Below are 23,187 nucleotides of genomic sequence, written 5' to 3' on the forward strand. Positions count from 1 at the left end.
GCATCTGCAAGTTGTGTTTGCGGCATCATACTGCTGCGATGGCAGCGGGCCGCAGCAGGGTGGAAGGCCATCTAGCTCCTCACCTGTGGAAGCCAGAATGGAGCACAACTTGGAAATGTAGCTGTTAGTGGAACAGGCTACAGGCACGTTGGTGTTGAATGAATAACTATAATCTACAGAAATTTTAAATGCATCGGTCCTGTCATCCACCCCCACCCAAGTGGGTGTGGAACAGCGAGAAAAGAGAAGAACAAATAAAAGCAAACATGAAGTACTCACAGTCCAGCAGAGGATGGCAAAACCAAACCAGGCAACACCCCAGGCATGTGTGTTCATTGGCCCAGAAATTGTGTCATAACAACCCTGTAAGACAACCGTGAACGAATTGACACCATTCTGCAAGGCGACAAGCTTATCCAGCTCTGAGAGAGACTGAGGCAGTGTGCTCCTCTCCTCATAAAGCTTGGGTAGCTCACAGGGTCTCAAGAAGGCAAGGCAGAGCTCCACTGCTGATTGACAGCTTGCAGACAGCCTACCTGCTCCTAGCTCCAGGTACAAAGCAGACCCATCTCAGACACTTCAAGGACAGTTTCCTGAGCCATCCACTTGCAGGGTGTACATATATAACTAGAGCACAGCCCACACAGAGCTGAACTCCAGAATCGAGAAGCTGCAGGCAAATTTGGGATCTTGAAGGCCTTCTAGAGATGCTTGGTAGGGCAGAAGCTGGTGATCCTGAGCCAGCAGTCTGTTTGACTAGGACAAGCTAATCTACTCAAAAGTTCTACTTTGAGGGGTAGAATTGCTGACTTGCTTGCTCACATTGTCTACATTGTATGCACTCGTCTTTGGGCTAAGTTTGATGTAGCTGCTGTCCGTCTACGTGTTGGAGATATCACTTCTTACCGGTGGAATTGGGAGAGCTTTCTTAATAGTTCTTTCTCTACCAGGAAAGCCTTCATTACAACCTGTCGTGTGTTCAGCAGCATGGCCAGGACTCTACAGGTATTGCTTCTCCTCCAGAAAGCTTTTAAACACCTGGAGCTTACCGTGGAGGAGGAAGGCTACTCACTGTTTCCTTCCCTTCCAGCAAGGTGCTTTTGACCAACACACGTTAACTAGAAAAAGCAGAGGGACTCTTACATTGCTGTTATAGTAGCCGGGGACTCCGAGCTTGCAGCCATCGAGGTTGACAGGAGAGCCTTGGGCATCCATGACGCAGCAGTTGTGCGGCCAAGGGAAGTCGGCATCGCTGTGCGTGCGGCGGAAGGCGGAGGTGTACTCCTGCCAGTCGGAGGGACCCCGCACCCCACAGCACTGGTTCTGTGGGGCGAGAGAAGGGGAGGGTCTCCGTGGGGCCAGGTCACAGCCCTGCACCCCGCTGGACCCTGCACATGGCTGGTTAGGCATTAACCAGAGATTTATGGGGGAGATTTTTGAAGTGCCTGCCTTTGACAGCCTGCCGTCTGATAAATGAGCAAAAGAGGGAGTGCGGCACAACTTTCTCCAAGGTTCAAGGCAGATGCCGTCCTCTTGGTTACTGAGAGGCCCCAAGGAGGACTTGAAATTCCAAGGCTGCAGAGCATTTAGTAATTAGTGAGAGTTTCCAGTGTTTTTATTACCTGAAGCATGAGTCTATCCCATGTCTTTGTGACCCCCTCAGTCATCCATTTGTCATTGTTATTGTCTGTGTCTGACTTCTGATACCTCTCCAGCATTTGCTTCAGGAAGAGATTCGGAGTGAGCTACAGAAAAAAACCCAAAAACCAAAACAAATCAGATAAGAATGTAGGAACTATGTAAATAAGCGGTCAAGTAAAGCAAATACATGGTTATTGGGGGTGGGTTTGTTTGCTTGCTTCAGTGTCCTGCTGGAGAACAGGAATGCTGCTTCTCCACCTAGTTTACACACAGGAGAATAAAGAGCAGGATTTGAGAGACAGGAGCAACGAGGACGTCGATCTTGAGCACGACCCTTAAGCAGACTCTGCCAGATGTCAGATCACAGGAGACGTGCAGAAAAGCTTGGGGTTACATTTGAGATGTTGCTTGGAACAAAAGCACCACGAGTAATTTCTCTCCCTACCAATATCTCCAATAACCCACATAATCTTTCCCTCATTAGTAACGCCGCCTGGGGCAATGCTGAAGATTTGTTTTCTGCATGTATGATAGATTAATCAGTCTGTAGCTGAACGACTAAACACTGTACTGATGATTCAGCTAACCCACACTATTATTTCCCTAACTACAAGGTTGTAAACAATTTTAAATGTCAAAATTAACAAAACTATGTTAAAAACAACAAAGTTATTTCTTTGACCACACTTTCCTTGTGGGGTCCTATTCTAAGTCAGGAGTGGCCCTTTGAGTTTACACTGTACCACCACCCAGGTCATTTACTCCACGGAACAGGACCACTGTGTGCCCTAGAACTGCAACGGTTCCCAGTACGGCTGCAAGAATACGTGAGGAAAAATACTCACAAAGTCTCGGTGAGTCGCTGCTGTGATGCAAGAAGCCATTTCAAATGCATAAGTGATCAGCATCAGAATAATATACTGTGGGAGGGAGACAGCAGAGTTACACCTTGGAGTAACAGTTGAGCAGGTTTTTTAAGATTAAGCCTGAAAGCCTGCTCAAGGCAAAGAAGGCCAGGCTATCCTTGTCTCCTTAGACCTCTCAATGCCCCTAAACATTCATGTAGCCCTTTCCCATCCTTGTTTCAGTTTGCAATCTGCTTTCTTGAAGGTGACTGGAATTCTTCTCCACCTCACAGAAAAGATTTCATCAGAACCTCGTGGCATTAATACCACCCTGCCTCTAAGGAAAATACTTTGCCTGACACGTCCTAGAATAGCACTTGCCCTTTTCTTTTTTGCATGTCATTGGCAACTTATGCTTGTGCCATGTCTCCTCCTTCCTCTTCCACTTGCCAGCAATAAACTTTTCAGCAAGAAGCTGTTCAGTCCTAGCAGGACAGCTTGTACTTTTGGGGAAACAGAAGGTACAATTCAGGGTGTCTTTCAGATCCTCCCGATTTTGCCTTGTTGGATTTCCTCAGCACTCCTACTTTGTAAGGAAAGATCCTTCATGTAAGCAGATCCTGAGGACCACCTCTCATAGTCTATATCTCTGTTTCTCTTCCCTTCTCAGCACAATCCCTTTAACATTTTCCATATTCCCTTTGGAGTTCTCATGTCTCTCTTTCTCCTCCCACATTTTATCATGTTCTTCTTAGACTCAAGGCATTTGTTTTCCTCTTACCTCAGCTTCTGCCCCTTGTATACTCTCTTATCTCCTCTACCACAGCCTTGGGTTTCAGCCAGGACACCAAAATTCAGTTGAGGGAGTTCTCTTCCCTCAGTTATTTGCTGGCAAACTCCCTGGCACAAGAGTTCAGATCTCTAAGTGTCTATTGTTTAAAACAGACACCCTGCCACCCGACATTAATCCAAGAGGGAGCCGATTCCAGAGTTTTCGGCTCTACCCTTCGGTAATGCAATTAAGTTTTGCCACTGCCAACCTAAAGAACTAAGTAAGGAATTGTGCAGAGATTTGTTCACATCCTAACATTGTCCTTGGCTTAGCCAAAGCTCTCTATCCCCACCCCTGTAATTTCTACCTGCTGATGTCTAACGTTCTCCATTGCACCCCTGTTTGGCATACTAACACGTACTGATGCTTTGTACAGATGTCATTACTTATCAGCTCCTAAACTGAATGGTATATGGCTGCTGAAAGGCAGTAAGGGGTGGGCCGAAACAAGGATCTAAACCACATCACAGCTCCACCTGATTGCACAAGTGCTTCTGCATGGCTTCAGGGCAAGGGCAAGGGCAAGCCAGTCCGCTTAAAATTCCATTGTGGCTATCACTGTTAATTCCCTTAACCTGGTTCAGGAGCTTTTCATGCATGTGTCCTCACAGGAGTCACCTTGTGGGACACCACAGCCATGAACGAGAAGAGCCTTTGGCTCCTTATCACTAATAAAAGCTGTCTTTGCTCAGTGGGTTGTTACCAAAGTGAGCAGGGAAACTGAGGCAATATTTTTTTCAATCTGGCTGCAATAGGCAAACTTTGCCATACTTACCACCAGCAGCAAGGTCCTGCTGGGCTTAATGACTCCGACAATACCAAGGATAGACAGCCCGAAGAGTGCAAAGCCAACAAAGATGCCAATCCAGGCAGCAGCATAGATGTCATCATTTTCTGTGGCTTCCAGCAGAGGGTAGAGACCATGGGGATCTGACACAAAGAAGATGCACTCTGCTGTCAGGGCAATGCCACACATCTGGGAAGTGCAAGTTCAGGAAATCTGTTAGATCAAGCTTCTCCAAAGAAACAGCAGAGACAGGAAAAGATGGAGATTGCTTTCCTTTGGTTCAACTTCCTGCCAAACAGGAGCTACTCAACTCCTCTGCCCAACTCCACCATCCTCTGTGTTGTGCCTTCACAGAAGAACTGCAGGCAAATCTCACCCAGCCTAGACCTAAGAGGTCAGGCCTAGGACTTGAGGATGTTGTTAACCTTTCCCTTCACTATATGGAGGGAGGTGGTTGGAATGATGTTGATCAGTAGCAAGGGCTCTTCCTCCAGAACTCATGTTGGCCTTGTGGATCAACCCCTGCTGCCCCTTGCTGTCCCCTCCCCACCCAACGAGTCAGACAGCGCATCTCTCCTTTACCCCTCCTCTCTCTTGCTAGTTTATTTACATGTCGATTCCACACATGAAGAGGGATTTCATGGCTAGGAACTGCTGTATTAAGAAGTGTCATACTGGAAGGAAGCCTCCACCCATACTTCTCCCACTTCACTTACCCCAATAACCACATTCCCAAAGACTAATAGGCCCTGCAAGATGCGTATGCCATCATCACTTTTTGCCATCTTTAATTCTTCATGCAACCTGGGAAAAACCAAAGACAGTCTTCGGTTAGACCAGTACAATAGGCTTCACTCAGAAATAGAAATTATCCCTGAGAAGGATAGACAAAACCTGCCACCCTGTCTGTACACTTTCCCACCCCTTCCTTCATAGTAGTTTCAGAGGAGAATGGGAACTCAAACTCTCCCTGATACTTGGAGCTACAGAAGGCTGGGACCACTCTGGGCACAGCCAGTGTCTGTTGCTCCCTTTTGAGTTGGGTTTTCATCATCACAACAGCATCCATGCAAACCTCAGCTCATGGTGTTGCATTTCCACCTGCATTTATGACTGGATGGACAGGGGACAAGTTCAGTGCCCTCACCTTGCTCTTCTTCCAAAAGAGCCAGCTTTACCCCAGGATCTGCCATCCAGCCTGCTGGCTCTTTCATGTTGGCCAGCACTAGCATTAGACTGAACTGGCAACCACGGCACTTCAGCCATGTCCAGCACAGACCTACGGCGCACGGCTCGGCAGCACCTTGCTAAGGGCAGCCCCATCTCCCACCCATGCCGGGACCTGAAGCTGGGCCCCCGTTCCCAGCCAGGTGTGAGGGAGGGAAGCAGCAGCTCAGGCTGCAGCTGGCTCACAGGAGCCAGGCCAAGCAGCATTCCCACCAAACTCCTGAGCGCACTATATCCTGCAGGCTGGGACCACGTGCCCTGTGTTGAATTCATCCTCTTCCAGAAAGGGTGGCATAAAGGCACTAGGCAGAGGTGTGAGACCTCTTGGAGAAACAAGCCCGGACGCTAGCGCCAAGCAAGTCCTTTGTTCAAAGGGACAAAGCACATGTGTGTGTAGAGAGGGAGAGGGAAGAAAAACCCAACCCTGAGACAGCTGCATTTGCCGTATGGTTAAGAAAATGTAAGTTGTGAAAGAAAGGCTCTAGTGGACCCACCTGGAGCAGACAACAGGAAAAGCAGCCTGAACACCTCCCTTCTGCCAGAGCACCAGCACTAGTGCTTGCTCTTGCTGACGTTACTCACTCTGGGATTCTTCAAAGCAGCTGTTGGAAAATGAGCAGACACAGCTGTCAATGAAGGGGAGTTTCTTGAGGAACAGCTCATTGTGGGACCTCTCTGACAATGCCACCCTCAGCCTCCTTAGCAGCTGCCCTTTTAGGGGAGGCAGGGCTTCCAACAGTCACAAAGGGAAAACCAGAATTTTCTACCAACCTTCCTGCAGTGGTTCGAGGGCTGGGCATGGAGAGCTCTCCAGTGCTCTCACCGTTATATCAGCAGCAGAGCACATAAATATTTTCCCATGACAGCATGAGTGGGGATGTCCATTATTTCCAAGGTGAGAAGCCATTTTTATTCCCAGCCAGGTGTTTGGAGGCCAGCCTGATACACCTGAAGCTGTATGGCTCTGTGTTTGAAAATGGCAGGCTCATGAGGTCATCCTGAAGCTCTGTCCCTGCTAAACTTGTTGACTAGCCAGCATGTCCAAGGGGCCACATGAAACTGCCTTGGAGGTCCAGTCTGGGTCTGGACAATGTTTGGCCACGTGGTTTACGATACAACCAGGCAGAGTCTGCCAGACCTGAGACGGACACTGGTCCTCTACTCATCTGAAAGCTGGAGAGACCACTGCCTGGCTCATGGATCTCTGAGCTGCAAACTCCAGAGATTTTCAAGGAGCCTTTAGTTATTGCCATCTAAGAGACATTGCAAGTCAGGGAGCAGTCCAAAAAGCAAGGAAATCTTCTCTGCTCCGATGCAGGTATGTGAACTCTGACTACTACATGGAAAAGCAGGTCTGCTCCAGGTGCCACATAGCAGGGTGGAGTGTGCCATGTGGCTAGCACGACAGATCACGCCAAGTGTGATTAATGAAGTCACAGCCCTTTTATTAACATTGCAGGAACAGCTTCTTCCCCTTCTCTCCTGCAGACCCCCCTGCAGTGTAACAACCGCACTTGCACCCTGTATGTGAGCAGTCCACCCAGCGCACGCGCTTGCCTCCCCACAAGCTGGCTTTCATCTCCTCCCTGGCAGGCAAGACTTGGCTCACTTTTCCCTCTCCTTAGGCAGGTGTTAAAGTCATGCCAGTCCAACAAAGCAATCCTCTGCTCCTGGGGCAAGCCTGTCTCCTGGGCTACTGTAGCTGGGATGAAAGCTGGACATGGTCTCTTGCCTGAGAGTGGCAAGCTTCTACGCAGCTTAAGGGTCTCCAGTACCTTATTTAAGTCCAATGGGGTTGCAGGGCAAGGGAAAGCAGAGACTGGGAAGAGGAAAAGGGAAGGAAGATCCTTTACTGTAGACCTAAATATGAACCCTCTAATGATGCTGCCACATTAATATGAGTTCTCCCTCTGCCTCCAAGTGATTGGCATCAAAGGAGCCAGGTTCGTGGTGTCCGCTTCTTCCCCCTGTGCCACCTGTGGCAACCCTTTGTCTGGCCCCTTCTCCGTTGTAGAGGGTCTAGTATCAGCATCACAGATGGAAGACTGGGGAGGTGCTCCAAGGCTGTGACGACAGCCGGGCAGCTGGAGGGCTGACCCTCCAACACGCCCCAGGGGAGAAGCTGCAGGAGATCCGGGGCTTTCCACCCGCTGCCTGCTCCTCACGCCTCACAGGTAAGCTGTGTTAAGCAAGAGCAGCTTGCACGGCACTTGGCACAGGTGCAAGACTACAGGGGCATGAGGCAAACCTTGGCTGGCTCGCCCAAGGCAAGCTGCACACATGCATGACTCAGCCACCCTGGGGTGTGACACCGGGAGGCAGTCCTCCTCCCAGCCCCCCCCCCCCTCCCCGAGAGACAGGGCCAGCACCTCCTGCCTGAGGACACAAATCCGTTTGGCAGTAGAGGAAGCTTCTTTGCTTAAGATTAGTTTTATGACCCAAATACAGTTTCCTGGGGCTTCAGGGAAATTCCTGAGGAAACTGGAGCTTCAGCTGCACCATTATCCTAAATCTCCACACAAGGCAGCTGGGTGCTGGGATTTCAGCCTTGAACTTGCATGGACCTGCTGCTCCTCAGCCCATCCTGGGCACCTTGCAATGTAGCCGTGACCTGTCTAGGTCCCAGATATTCAGTTATCACTACCACAGACTGCTATGTGCTCCAAGAAGCTTTGGAAAGCCATCTTGTTGCTCCCACTGTACCACAAAAACCTACGTCCCTCCTGAAGCACATCCTTCTTCCTTACACCCTGGTCACAACACAGACTGCAACTTCTGCCCTCTTGTCTCTCCTCACACCCCCCAAACACCCCAGACACTCATGGGGGTCCAGCTGAGCCTGGCAGAGCCCAGGAGGAGTGGTAGCCTGCCTCCCCCTGTTCCTCCACAAGTTGTAGACAGATCTGTTATTTCCATGCCTTTGGAGCTGTCTTGGCCTCTCCTCCTTTCCTCTACTCACAGTGGCTCTGTGAGACCTGCAGCATAACTGTGGGAGCCAAAAAGGAAGCTGCTTTCTGCAGACACCAGTTTCTGAGCTCTTATTTTAGGTGACAACTCCATGCTGGCTTCCAAAGGATGCCCTGCTCACAGCAGGTCCTGGACTGAGGCAGGATTCAGCCTGTGTTGTGCATCCCTCATGCAGTCTGGGCTGGTGGGTCTTTCGAAGCCTCCACACCCTCTGTCTATAGTTTGGGACAGGATTTCAGTAGCCGTACACATGAATGTCCCCTGGTTAGCCTAGTCCTACTCCATCTCTAGCCAAAAATGTCCATGGGTAAGAACTAGTTTGGCATTGCCCCACGCAGACGTGGGTTACAACTTCATTGCTTTGCGTTTTGTGCCACTCGTTATGGTAGGGTCACAGCACTGTGACCAAGGGATGTCCCAATCCATGTAAAGCAATATAGGATCAAACAAGATGAGGCTTCGAAGTTTTAGCCCCTTTAGTAATATATATTATTATTTTATATTTTATATATATATATAATATATATAAAAATACATATTTATGTATATGTAATATAAATATTACTCATCAGCTTCATTTGTTTCTGCACCTTGCTCTTGGAATCTCTTGGTGCGGTGGTGGGACTTAGAGGGGCGTCACCTCACCCCTCGCTGCCCCCTTTGCTTACAGCAGGCACGGACAAGGGACACATTTGTATTTTACTCATGGGCTCCGCATGCCGTGGCTGAAGGGCTGCGGGCCACTCAAGCGCAACTAAACAAACCCAACCATCCAACAGCAGAAACCTGGTCCTTGCCCGCAGCCGCCTCTGTTGCAGAAGCCCGGACACCGCACCTGCTGCCCCTGGCGCTCGCCCTGCCCGGCCGGGAGCATGTCCCTGCAGGCAGGAGCCAGGTGCCTGGGCTAGGCTGGGGCGCTGGCGGAGGGAGGCCAGTGGGTTGGAACCGTGGCCGGAGGTGTCCTGCCAGTGCCGGTGCCGTGGGAAGCCTCCGTGAGCCACGTCCTGACCTGCTGGAGGCTGTGATGCATGGATGCTTGAGGGGCCTGACAGCAATAAACTCTTTTTTTTTTTTTTCCTTTTCCCCAATTGATTTTAGCTGAAAACTCAAGCCCTAAGAGGCTTAAAAAGAAGGTACCTTCCAAGTTCTCGGGACAACTTCCATTATACAGTTTTTAACAGATGCAATTAAATGTGCTATTGCTGAGTTGCTCAGACTCTGCTGGAAGAAGCCAAATGCTTTACAGGCGTCAATTCATTATTCGTTTACTTATTTTAAAGCAAACACCTCCTGTGCACACAAACCCACACACTCCTCCTGCCCTGCCGGACTTTCCCCATCCCTCCACCTGCCCCCAAATGCCGCTGACAGAGAACAGCTTGTGTGCCAGGAGGCAACGCTCAGAAAAAGGAAGAGCCAGCCAGTTGTTTTGTGCTACCAGGGGAGAAAAATCAAGCAAAAACAAAGCTCAGCATCAAGCAGGGGTCAGAGACTAATTAAGTTTCCTTTTGAGAGAGATTGCTATGAAATGAAGCCTGTGTGAACAGTGGAGTAGCTGGTAAATCATCATCAAGCATAATTACCTCGGAAATAGAGCTGGGAGGTAGGCTTTTCCTCTCTCCCTCATTAGTTCAGCACAGCCAAAACAAGAGTTGTGGTGTGGTGTTTTTTTTTTCTATTTTCATAAGTGAGGGGGAATTACAAGATTCATCTTCCTCTGCAACGATTTTTCTTTTTTTTTTTTTTTTTTTTACACCCTGATATATTTGCAACAGATTTAATTTGCCCATTCCCTCCTCCCCAGTCTTTAGGAGAAAAAATATGAAAGAAATTAAAACAGCCATAGAGAAGACACAGCCTGAGGTAAGAAAAATGAAATACTTAATAATCTTCTGCAGTTAACCTTATCCAGGTAGCACATTCCCACACACCAAACACAGCCCAGAGACTAAAATATATTTAAAAAACCACATTAAACATAAAAACATCTTTTCCTCCTAACAAACACTTCTCACTCACACGCCTCATGAAGAGGAAGATGATGACCAAAGCAAGGCACTCACCCTCCCTTCTCGTGATGCTTCCCAGCAGAAATCCTGACCCACCTGCCAAGGCGAAAAAGCCCCTTTCTCCCACCTGGGCTGGGCTTTAAAGGGCCCAGGTTCCTGAGGAAGGTGCTGTGTGATTGGTAGGGTGCCCATCACATGGGGAAAACTTTTTTTCTAGCCAAACCTGTTCCCTCGTCCTCCTGGGACCGGAGGGTGTCTCTGTGATTCTTAGATCGTATCGGAATGCCGTTGTGCAGAAAACACAAAGCTTTAAAGAATTTCTACTATTATGCTCTCGAAAGGGTGGATGAATGACTCACTCATACGAAATACTTGAACTTTAAAGAGGATGGGCTTGTTGGACGGATGTAAATTTAAATATTAGGATAGCTGGACGGCTGTTTGAGGGTGAGTATAAGAAGAATGTATTGACTAGAAAAAGAGAGTAAATTAATTCCAGTGTCTTCATTTAATTATATTGCATGGGGAAAACCCAGTGGTTTGGGTTGGATCCATTTTAATTTTATTTAGCTTGGGATTTTTTTTGGAGACAGGAGCGTAGATGTTGGCTACTCTCCAAGACACTGTGGATGACATGGAAAGTGGGGAGACTTTCCTTGGGCCCTCTAGATTTTTAACACATTCAGTCTTATTAAGAATGAGTGAAGAACACACATATATCCATTGGCCTGTGATGAACTGAGAGGAACTGAGGCTGAGGAGCAGAGCAGAAGAGGAATGTCTCTCACCTTTCTCTCTTTTACCCATTTCAAGTACAGCCCAAAAGTCATGTTTTCAGTTAATGGAGCCTCAAGCACATCACTAGCAAAAGCACAGGTGCTTGTGCTTGGTGTTCTACATCTGCTGGTGCAAAGAAAAGCCAAAGGAATAATGAATGGGCTTGGGAAGGGTGGTAAGACAGAGATGGTTTTAGAGCCCTTCACAAGTCAAAAGTCAACATCAACAGAATATATATATATATATATATATATATATATATATATATAAATCTCCTTGCTAGCCATCTTTGCAAATATCTTGTGGGAGATTAGTGAAAACTGCAATAGCTCTATCATTTTATGGATCCCCTTGGTACTTGGTACTGAACAGAGATCCAGCTCTCCCATGAGATCCCCATGAGATCTCACCCTGAGGCAAGGAGAGTGCTTTTGGCATTTTGGCCTATTGCACAGTGATAAGCAAAATAAGACCCAGCCATTGCAGCCAGCCTGATCTAGGAGACCAGGACAAGAAATTTGTCACTTGGGTGCTCAAGAGTAGGGATTCAGATTTGTCTAGACCTAAATAACTCAGACCTGCTTGCCTAGTATTTGTGCTGCCTACAACACGTGAAGACTATTCTGGTACAGTCGCCACCCTATCTTTCAGCAGCGCTGGGGGACCAAACCTTCCACACCAGGTGGTATGCTGGTTTCTGGGGTGGTGGGCTCCCATCATCACTGCTGGACATTGATTGCAGCCGGCAGGGTGATAAGCAGCATGCCTGAGCATCACAGCCTGGCTGGTTATGGGACAGCACCTACACACAAGGCTGCCATGGTAAGACACTCCACCACTTCTCAGCGGGGAGGAGAAAAGAGGCATGTTGTTTTGGAAAAAGAAGATGAGGAAAGAGGAGAGAGGGAAAGGGGAGCTGGCAGCGAAGTTTGTAGTCTTGCTGGTCACCAGCACTGAGAGCAGCTGCTGGGAGAGAGCCCTGGTGGTGCTGAGCTCTTGCTGCTCCATAGCCCTGCCTGGGAAGCTGCAAAAGGGTGTTGGCCTGAATCCTTGTTTGGGCTAGAAGACGGGTAAGGCTGGGAGGGTGGTGGTCAGTCCTGAGCTGCCATCACCCTTTGACTGCTCACAGCCTGTTGTTAATCTGGTTTAGTGGGTAGCAATTTTTTTGGTGATATCTGGAGAGAAAATTGGTATCGGGAAGGAGAGAGTTGGGATGGGGGTTTTGTTTGTTTGCACTTTTTTTGGTGTGTGTTCATGAGGTCAGACTATAGGTTTGCATGAATGTGTGTGCAGAGCAGAGGGTCAGACAGAGACTTTACCTGAGCAAGGGAGTGCAGTGAGGCTGACAAACCTTGTGGTGGGGAGCCCAGGTGCCACCATAGGTACTTCCAGCGTGGTGCCTGCAGCTGCTGTAACCTCCCCTGCAGGTCTGCATCTGCGCTAGCATACCTCAGATGAGCATAGGCCAACACCTCTACAGAGCCAGACCAGACATTTGTGCAAACTCTTGCACTTACGAAAGCTACAGACTCATCAGTGCACACACCTCCTCACAGAGCCATATGCACACATACAAATCCATATGGACATGGATTTTCCTCACGTGTATCCAGACTTAGGTCCACATACGTGCAGACTGCTGTTGTGTGGGGGCTGAAGGCAAAATGTTGGCTTGGGAGTGAAAACACACTGTAATTTGGGGTTTCACCTGGAGGGACAGTCACATGCTGAGAACACAGCCCGGTCCATTTTCAGATGGAGGTGGAAAATAGAATTTCTCAGAAGACCTGTCACTTGACTATAGCAACGTGCTCTATGGGTGACAGGGCAATGTGAGAACACATCTGTCACAAAGTATGCTGTGTTTTTTCAAAATTGGCATGGTGGAGATGCTGCAGGATGCCCAGAGTGAGCACAAAGATGCTGAAAAGGGCTGATGAGATGCTGTGGGTAATTCCTTGTGGGCTGGCCCTGCTTTTAATCTCTAAGAATACTTTTTCACCTTCCCGCATCATTTGAATTTCTCTTCTTCATAGCACAGAAATAATGATTTAAGAATGAAAGAACGTGAGAGGGAGGAATTAGGGATGGAGATAGCACACAGGGAGGAAAAGGAGGTTATGGCTAAAGCAGCAGGGTCCCAAGAGTAATTTCTGTGACTGCCTCATGCCAGCATCACAAAGGAGCCACTCCAGTCCATGAACAGGAGACTCCTAACTGCGTTTGTGATGTGTTATGGGAAGATCAGAGCTCACGGTGATGAGGGCTTAGGAAATCCCACATCCCTAGCAGTGTGGCTGCAGCGCTGGCCAAGGCCATGCACCTGTGCCCAGGTTCAGCTTGACGCACGCCATCTGTCCCAGCGAGGGGCACTTCTTTGGTGGTCGCCTCTCCAGCCCACAGCAGTGGTGGCAGCGCTGCCGGGGGTGAAGCTGAGCATCCCTGCTGCAGCATGCTGCAAAGATGCCGCCGGGGAGCGGAGGGGCTGCTTCCCGGGAGGGCTGCAAACAGCTGCTTCCCGGCCTGCAGTTCCACCTTCCTTCTCTCGGCCAGATTTGGGTTTGAGGCTCGTGCCTGTTGCCCAAGCCCTCCGTGTGCCGTGGCCGGGAGCCAGGTCCTCCCCAGGGAAGGGAATTCCTCACGGCTGCCTCCTCTCCCTTCTCAGTGCATCCGCGCGGGGCGGGGGGCCAGGATGCGGGCTGTGGGGGACAGATGTCCACTGCCCCCCTTGGGTTTGTAGCCAGCTTGGCCTCACGCCAGCCTTGCCTCCTGCCTCCCCAGCCGGGTCACGGCTTTCGCTACAGCTGCCTCCCCGCTTTGTGCAACATTTTTGCCTTTTTGTTTTTGTTTTTTTTTTTTTTACATTTCTATACCTCTCCACCTCAAGAGAGAGGAATAACTGCGGGGTGCGGAGAATAAATAAATGAACACCACCTAGGGAGATCAGGGGGAGAGCAACTCTGTCCCTGAAATTGTTTACCAAACAGTGCTGAGTGTGGGGAGACAAATGGCATACCATCGGCAGCGACCGTGGGCTAATTATAGTGGGTTAGGATAAACCACCGGGGCTCTGGGCTAGCCACTCCAGCTAAGCCTGCAAACATATAGCCTGAAAAGCAGAACTGTATGTATATATTTAGTATAACGTGGAATGCAGTAAGTAACTTCTTTCTAAAACCTCAGAAATCTTGGTGAAGAGCGGTACAGAAAAGCCAGATACAGGCATCTTTGACGCTGGTAATTCTGGTATTTTGCATTTGGCAGTGCACGATCCACCCATGAATATGGCATTGCACTCTTCTTCCCTAAGGAGAGCGCTACTCAGCACACTCTCAGGGATTCATTTTCTTAATATTTGGGGAAGGAGAGGCATACACTTTATTTTTCTAATTTTTTAGGGTAGTTTTATTCATGAGTATTATGGCTGTATTATGGTGTTGTTAAGACTTGGAATTTTGCGTGTTTGCATAAAGCCAAAGCTACTGGAATCATGTGAATGCACGAAAATCTGTACTTTCAGCCTTTCAGAAACAACTGTTTCTTCTCCTTGTGACAAGCAAGCAAGCAGAAAGGACAAACAACTAGGAGGAAGCTGTTCTGCCTGGTGAAGAAGTGGGTTCAGGCAGGGAACTGCTTCTCCAGGGAGTTTTGGGCTAGTGCGCATAGTGAAATGTGCACATGCGGGTAGAGGCAGTAACAAATTAAATCTCGGTACCCCACTGCTAACAATTAGACCAGCTGCTGTGGCTCCCTTCCTCAGTGGTCTCAACCCAAAAGCTTATTGGAACAGTGGATGTTTGATCTCCGTTGGCTGCTCCTACTGTTAAAGAAGACCCTCAGGGTGCCTTCTTGTACACATGGAAAGAGATCTGGGCTCTAAATCTCCCCCTAAGGATGCCTCTTTTACTCTGCTGACTACGAAGGAAACTCATAGGAGAGCCTCATCACAGGTCTAAGGCTGATTTCTGCAAAACAAAACCCAGACCAAACTATCTGCATCTTAGAGCTGCTGATCTCACCCAGATCTTTCAGCAACAGGTCACATTTTTGTAAGCGCAGAGACCAGAAGATGCAAGGCGCATGGAGCCTGGGGGAGCCCTGCCCTGGCTCCCCTCCCTCCAGAAGTTCCTCCTGGCAGCCCAGGGAGCCAAGCCCTGCAAGCCTGACGTTCCTCAGCCAACACCCTTGATGGCGTAAAAGGGCCAGTGAATGGGATGTGAACCTCCTCTTCGGATGAAGGCAGGCCAGCTCGCTCTGACCACAGCCCGACCACAGGGCAGGCTCACAGGAGGCTGGAAACTTCCCTGTGCCGAGGCAAACCGGTACCTGGGATCCATTATATGACAGCAGAAGAAAAGACTTTTGAGAAGACAGACATTTTCTACTTGTGTTTTAGATATAAGCTTCTTTAAAAGGCTGTCAGTGTCCAGGTGAAGGTCTGCTAGAAGGTGTTTCTGTTTTGCTCTTGGTTGTGAATTTGAGGGCTTTCTGGTCTCTGAAAGACTGCATTTGTTGGTGGTGATAGAGCTGTTAGGATATGGTCCCAGGTCCCGAATGGCTTTGGCACTGTGATGATCTTTCGGTGATGATGGTTCAGTTGAGTTTCATCTAACAGACTGGGAACAAGCTGTTCTGCTTGGACCTAGTGACTGCATTGCTCTCGCTGATGGTTAAAAACCTTCCCTCCAAAATCCCGTGTGGAAGTCACAAGCCACAACACGCTAAAAAAGAGATCTTGTTTGAGGACCTTTACTGCTTCTTTGGGAGGGGACAACAAAATATGTTCATATTGCTTGTTCCAGCTCATTATTGAAGGGTGGGGATACCCCACTCCTCCCAAATCCACCCTGTTTGCTGCTCTGGGAGGCTGTCAGGGGCTGGCAGGGGAGCACTGCCATCTACACACGGTTGCCTGTCGCTGTCCAGTTTCCAACATGCTTGCTGTAAGCCAAGTGCCACAAGCCTGTGTCTCATTTATCTCAGCATCTTCACCATCCACCTTGCCAGAGGGCTGGAGCACCCAAGAGGAAGAGGGAGGACAGTCAAATTAAAGCTGCATGGCAAGAGTCTCGGCTGCAGGAGGAAAGGGGAATAGCAGAGGGGTGTTGACTGGTGTGGTGCTTAGGAGCACTGGGATGGAAATAAATAGCATGAACGCCTTGGGCGCGTTTATAGTGCTCCTGGGGTGACAGCCTCTTCCTTGGCAAGGGTGTGGTTGGTGTCTCACACCCACTCGTTGCTTTGACAGAACTGTAGGCACTGTCCAACATTCTTCCTCTGACACTTTCTTTTGAGGTTTCAGTATAACAGGAAACTTCCCTGTGAAGCCTGTGAGACTCAGGCCGTGCCGTGCACCTGGGGTTTGACCCAATCAACCCTGTACCCAGCTCTGGGTTTCAGTTTCAGGGGGGTGATGGATGGAGCTGTGCTTTGAGCCATCCAGCCCTTTTACAGGGACCTTTTTTCTACTTGTAGCTACTCCACGGCTGGACATAAACCCTTGGGTTAAAAATCTCCGCGTCTCTTTAACAGCCTTTAGTGGAGGCTCAGCCGGTCTGTGCTGCCCTCTCATGGGTACACGTAGGAAAGGTTGTTTCACCCTTGGTTTTCTTCAAGATGCTTTTTAACCTGCTACTCAGGCGCTGTTTTTCAACACATGCTTTCTGAAAAGCCAGAAAGACTTATGAACAGCTTCTAAGAGGTCTGTGAAAGATAGCTAACAAAAGTAATTTTACCTACGGCTGTGCTGGACCCTGCTCAGCTCTTCCCTTTCTAAAGGGCTTTGCTCTTCATTTGGAAATATTTGGGCATCCAATAGGGCAAAAAATAGGGAGCTGCTGCTCCCAACAACAGGCTGAGCTTCTCCCATATGCCATGTCAAACATGTATGAGCATGATGGCATCATACCATGGTCAAGGAGTCTACCATGAGAGCTGTGTTATGCTACCAAGGATTCAAACAGGGCCAAAAGCTGGGCTCTCCAGCGGGCAGTACTCGCTTTCAGCACTGTGGGGTTTCAGCAAACTGGCAACACTGCCCTTCCCTGAATCTCCTTGCGAAGAGGCAGGATATTATGCTAGACCCAAGGGGATGCTTAAACAATAGCGGGACAGAGCCGGCATCACTCTGCTCTTCAAAGGGACTTCTGTGGTGTTCATGGAACTTTGAGTCCCTGTGAAAAATCTTTGGCTCTCTGAGCAGTTGCCTGCATTCAATACACACTTCTCCCTCATGTCTGCTCATCTGTCCAAACACGAAAAACTCCTCAAGATGAGAACTGTTTTTCTTCAGGGGCTGGTATGACATGCATTTTTCCCATTAACAAACAATTGTGCTACTCCACATGTCTTTATTCACCTTTGTTTCCTGTTTTATACTAGAAGATAAGCTGAGGGACAGGAAAGAGGAAGGACAGAGGTCACCTCTTGTTCTTACAAACTTCCTAACCCTAATATGGATCCTGCCTCCTAGTCTGTAAGAAAAAAAATTAAGTGTTGGACAAGGTGATTCTGAATAAGACGTTTGCCTTAAAGGCGTGTAAATTTAGGGTGAAGTTTTCGTGGCCAGTGTAAACTGGGTGTTGCACTTCCTTGGCTACGTCGCCTGCCTTTTTACTTTGCAAACTGTACTAGACAGCTGTGCATCTTCATAAGCCTGGCTCTTTGTGGCTCTGGTTTCCTCCATCTCTTGCCACTTCAATAAGTGGCAATGAACAAGAGGCAAATTTTAATCTCGAAGTAACAAGACAAAAAAGCAAGTCTCATAGTTTGTTCCTACTCTGATATTATTTCACTGCAGCTTATTAAACGGCACCAGCAGTTTCTCCTGTATTCTGCACTGGAAGGTAGAATGTTTACCCCAGATTCCTGGATAAATATGCCATGGAGATGGCCTTCCTAGTGCGTGAAGGCAGCAAGGTCTGTGACAAAGGAGGCTGAGCTCTTCCTACCTTGAGCAGAGTTGCATGGCAAATTGAGGCAATAGCCTTGAGGAAGAAAGGAAGAGCCACTCCTTTCATTCATACCAGGCGTTTCTAATACAGACCAACTACCGCAGTGCCTGCAGTCTTGCAGTTTCCAGTCTTGAATGATGTGTACAGAAATCTCTTGGGATTGGTTTGCCTAATTTTAGCTGTTCTACAGTGACATTCAGTCCAGCACCTTTCCTCAGGAGAAGATGGCAAGTTCATCCAACCCGTGTCACCTCAACAACTCAAAGTTCCCCCTTTCATTTGTGTATGTTGAGGCATGGCCATGAACTTTTGCTGATGCTGCTATGCTGGTGTTGCCCATGAAGGCAGTCCCAAAAAGGGAATTCAGGCATGGATATTGATGCCTGACCTTAAGGGAATGTTTCTTCTCTTTCTTCTGCATTTCATCTGGCTAAAAGAATGGTCAAGAGAAGCTTTCCCTTGAATACAACCTCAAGGTGTGTCAGACAGAATTTGATCAATTTGCCCTCATATATTCCCTTTCTAAGCACTCTCACATTCTCCAGTCTTCAACTTGAGCTCTCTCTTGAGCTAAGCTCTTCGTTGGGCTTTACCCAGAAGTTAATTTCTTCCACTGCAGACATGCAAGCCTGAATAATTGCTGCTGCCTACTTCAAGTATCACATGACTGTGAAACTTTGAAATCAATGGCATTAAACTAGCTTAAGGTTGTTGTTACGTGGCAATGATTCATATCCAGTGAGTCACAATGAAATGTCTCATGCTATAAGTAGGTGCCCATTGAAGAGCTATCCTGCTTGTGCCCTCCGTCTAACTAAGCAGCAGAGCAGAGTACATGTGAACTTTTTGTAGGACCTTTAGCCAGCAGTTACAACTATTTTTTTTTCCATTGGTTGTTTAGAGGCAGTACGCAGGCAACTTTAGTATTGCTTGGGGCATCTGAGTCATTTTAAGTTCCATACACAGATGGCAGAAAAAGAAACTGATGTTTTGATCCAAGACACCTATTTCACAGAGACCACACTTTCCTTCTGGCTGGCCCCTCTGCATCCTGCTTCTAGGGGAGTACAAGGTTCACAACAGAAACGGTCTGTACACCATAAGATCATGCTATTTGGCAGCTGAACTGGATGTCAGGCTTCTGTGTCAGTCCATGGATCAGCAAAAAATCTCGTCTGTGAAAATACTACACTTTCTCTCAGCTCAAACTGCAGAGGAAACACCCTTGAGAACTACAAAAGTACCTCCAGCCTCCCCACCTTCCACTCCATGACCTATCCCTGTCCATTAGAAGCACACAGCGATACACGGGTGTGGGTAAAGGGACAAAACACCCTTGTAAGAAGAATGCACTTCAGTGCACAGACATTTCCCTCGTGGAGAGAAGAAAGAACAAACAACAGATGTTAGTTACGTTGCTTAGCACACTACTGGAGGGCATTCAAATATACTGTGACTAGCGTGCTATAAGGACTTATATGGAATAGTTTCAGTTACACACAATGAACTGTTAATTCCTTCACAGCACCCAAGGCAAGAAATTTAATGACAGTTTAATGTCATATTGATAAATGTTCACTTACAAAGAAGAAACATGGATCCAATGGTTTGGGAAAGAAATTATGTAAAAGGGACAGTCACTCTGGAACTAAGACTACAATAAATGTTTCCATTTTAAATGAAATTTTTCTGCTTTTCTTCACCACAGAAAATCCTTTACACACACAAACAGCAGTGGTGCACAAGTGCCTTAATGTGAGGTAGAATTTTTCTAGAGCTAACATGTATTTTGCAGCAAAACTCTGAAGAAAATCAAAAGGACAGCTGTGTGGCACTAACTTAAACACAATAACCTGCACACCTTCTGGAAGATGCTTTTTTGTTTCCATAACACTAAGTTCCTGGACTTTTTTTCTTTCAAAATACAACCCAATCATCTGAGAGGCTTGAGGAGAAGAAAGTGACATTTCTTCTCAGCTCATGATGTGTTCCCCAACATTTCTGGTCAAAGCTCTTACTGAGAGCTGATCAACTCCCCCCTAAGTCTGTAAAAGCTGAAGGGTTGTCCTTGGCCTACTGCCTTCCAGAGTCTCTCGCCATCTACACATGCCAAATCCAGGCTCACACAGCTGTCCTGAGTGCAGCCTCATTCACTTCTATACAACTGCTGCTCCTCAAAGGAGAGGGACCTTGGTCCTGAGAAACAGGAAAGACAGCTGCTCTCTCTTATATGCACTGAGGAGGACTCCTTGCTACCACACAGCATCTTTGTTAGCATGAGATAAGGTGGTTAGGCCACCCAAGGAAAATTTTGGCCCTGAGATTGCTGAGGAATAGTGGGTAGGGCTCCTCTTGCAAAACTTCTGTCATCTGTGAGAAGACTACTTTCCAGCTCACTTCAACTTATTTGGGAGAGAAATTAAGGATCTTTCCTTGCAGAACTCTGTTAATGTTGATGTGAAATTGAGGTCATACACCTATAGTCTGAGAAGGTGTTACAAGTCAGAAGTTTTTAATGAGTAAAAGGTAACAACAAAATAAAACACACAAATGATAGAAGCACGAAGTTCACAGCTCAGGTGTACCCAAAAGCACCCTAATCCTGTTCTACAACAAAATTCAAAGACATTGCAACTTCTCCATCTCTTGGGAAAACATGCTGATGTGACCATAGTGATGAAAAGGCTTCAGCCGCTATCTTCATCTTCCATGCAATTCCTGTTCCACAGAGGAGCATTAGCACTTCTCTTACATTCACAGGGCGTGTACGTACAGGGCTGCTTATAAATTCTTGATCAACAATATATAAGGCTGAAAAAACATCGGTCACTCTGTTTCATTAAGTGTCCAATTCTTCCAGCTGCTGAAGTAGGGCTTTCAAAAGCATCTCACTGTTTCAGTGGGACCTAGATGTGTAAGACTACACCAAACCTCTTATAAAACCCATGAAAATTTTATTTAAAACTTGAGCCATCTTTACGCTCACAATAACCTTGAAAACATTCCTGCCCTATGAATGAAAGGGATGCTTACCCACCTTTAACCTGGAAACAGATGAACTAGCTGATCTTTTTTGAGAACCTTAGATTGAAAGGCAATTCTTCTCAGCCATGAAATTTGTATATCAAATACTTGCCTCTGTTTTTCCCAGACTTTTTGGGCTCAAGCTTTGCTGTGGAGTATCACACAACCTAATCATCAGACTTTTAGCTGAAAATAGATAGATGGAATATAAGTTTCTATGGTGCTCTCTTCATAGCCATAGAGACAGTCATTTGGGAATACAGTACCATCCGTCATGAAATTAGAGCACTTGCCTAAAAAAGAGAAAATTCTGTAGTGACAAAAAACTTTCTGGCATCTACTGCACAGACACATTAAATGAAGCCAAAATAACAGTATGCTCTGTTGCATGTTTTCAATAATCTTCAGGCAAGAGAGAGGAAAAAGAAAGACAAAGTTTCTTTATAGGGTGGAAACAGACAGTTGGATGGTATGAAAATGAGAATTGTAAGTGCTTTGAGACTTGAAATCAGTTCAAATGACGTAGAAAGTGTACCTTGCGTCTGAATTTCCTGGGCTACAAGTGTCTGGTTTTGGTTTGTTTAGTTTTGTTCACCTCCCACATTCCTGAGTGACAATGTCTTCTGAAGCCACAGAGGGTGTGTGCAACTGTTGCTTTACTGTTCTGGTTATCGAAAGATACTGTACTTGCAATGATGCAGCTGGGCAACCCCAAAAAGCAGAGTGATCGGAACCCAGCAGGGATGGTGAAGGGTGAGACAGCTGTGTCCAGTGCGTGGAAGAGGCAGTGAGACAGCTTCTTGCATCAGAGGAGCTCGGGGGGCAGTGGGAAAGCCACAGACCCAGTTTCTCAAAGTATTAGACGGACACAGGCACTGCTGCATAGCTGGAGACGGTAAGTTACCAATGCAGCATGGAAAAAAAAAAAAGAGAGGACTATGGGTCGTAGAGGGCTGCTTTTTAATTTTACTTGGTTTTGTGCTTGTATTGTCTGAGCTGTGAGGTTTCTCTGTATGGAAAAGCAGAATCTAGGGGCAGCGTAACTGTGGGATTTATACATTTGTATGCACAGACTGCACAGGAGTTCAGCAGACCTGCCTTTTCAAGGTGTGCTATATGTGCATGCAGGTCTGTGCATGCTTTGATTTCAGTTTGTGCATCCAAACCAATACTTGGTTGCAGGATTTAAACCCAAGGGGAAGCACAAGCACAAAGAACAGAAAAATCAGGAAACATACAAGCAGACCTATTCCAAGTTACAAAAGCACGGTGCTGTGAAGGCCCCATGCAATACCACAATAGCAAGGTCAGTAGGGGCCAAAAGGAGTGTACAGGACGTCTTCCAGAAACATCTCTGCATCTTCATTCTCCTCCAATATTCCCTCCATTTCAGCCTGCCTGGCATTTATCATAGACTGCACCTGGGCAAAAGGAAAAGGAAAAGGGTCATTTGGGAGACTATTTCCTTACCACTAGTGCCCAGAACTGACCTTGCCATTCCTCTGCCAGTTTTGCATTCAGTTCGGCATGAACCCAGCAGCAAATCACAAAGGTGGTGCTTCCCCTGACTGACTAGAGGGCAGTGAAGGAAAAGATTCTCGCTCTCTGTCTGCTCTCTTTCCTCTAACCTCCTTTCCCCAAGGAGCTCCCCACACTTCTAACTCACTCCCAAACGATCGTCTCATTCCACTGACTTTTAATTTCCTGTGTTTTAATACCCTGCAGGATCAGCAGAGACAGCTCTCCTGAATAGGGGTGTGTGGCAGGAAAATGGTTCCCTCCCAGTATGGGATAGAGGAAGCTGGAGAAGGAGTCACAGGGCCCTATCTCTGTCCCTAAGCTTCCCTCACCTCTCAGGAACAGCCATCCAGGGCTCAACCACCCCATTCTGCTCTCAAACCTGGCTCTTCCACACACCCACCCTCTCACATCTCTCCTTCCCCTCCTTCTAGAGCGCATGTGGTCCCTTGCACCCTGGGCACTCTGCTCCTGTCACATGCTTCTCCTCCTCCCAAGTAAGCAGACAACACAGTGAGAGAAATAGTCACGGGCTGACACTTTTTCTGCTGTGCTCAGTGAAGCTGGCTTTCTGCTGTGGCCCTAACAGGACAGTCACTGTTAAGCC

At 47.6% G+C, this 23,187-nt stretch overlaps 1 protein-coding gene across 2 annotated transcripts in view; it reads right to left on the reverse strand.

Moving 5' to 3' along the window:
* Positions 1-23,187, reverse strand: part of LOC308065905 (uroplakin-1b-like) — a 35,556-nt gene that overhangs the window by 8,620 nt on the left and 3,749 nt on the right. Inside the window, exons 4-10 of one of the 2 annotated variants that reach the window (XM_080392542.1) lie at positions 5,827-22,483; positions 4,822-4,909; positions 4,094-4,294; positions 2,487-2,561; positions 1,623-1,745; positions 1,144-1,323; positions 280-363 (exon numbers count right to left, since the gene is read on the reverse strand). In XM_080392542.1, coding sequence (XP_080248668.1) covers positions 280-363; positions 1,144-1,323; positions 1,623-1,745; positions 2,487-2,561; positions 4,094-4,294; positions 4,822-4,890 — 732 coding nt within the window. In that variant the 5' untranslated portion in view covers positions 4,891-4,909; positions 5,827-22,483. Of the gene's footprint in view, positions 1-279; positions 364-1,143; positions 1,324-1,622; positions 1,746-2,486; positions 2,562-4,093; positions 4,295-4,821; positions 4,910-5,826; positions 22,484-23,187 lie in introns of those variants that run through there. The other variant, XM_080392541.1, reaches the window with a different exon arrangement.

Source organism: Falco punctatus (genome assembly GCF_963210335.1).
Source record: "Falco punctatus genome assembly, chromosome: 6".
NCBI lineage: Eukaryota > Metazoa > Chordata > Aves > Falconiformes > Falconidae > Falco > Falco punctatus.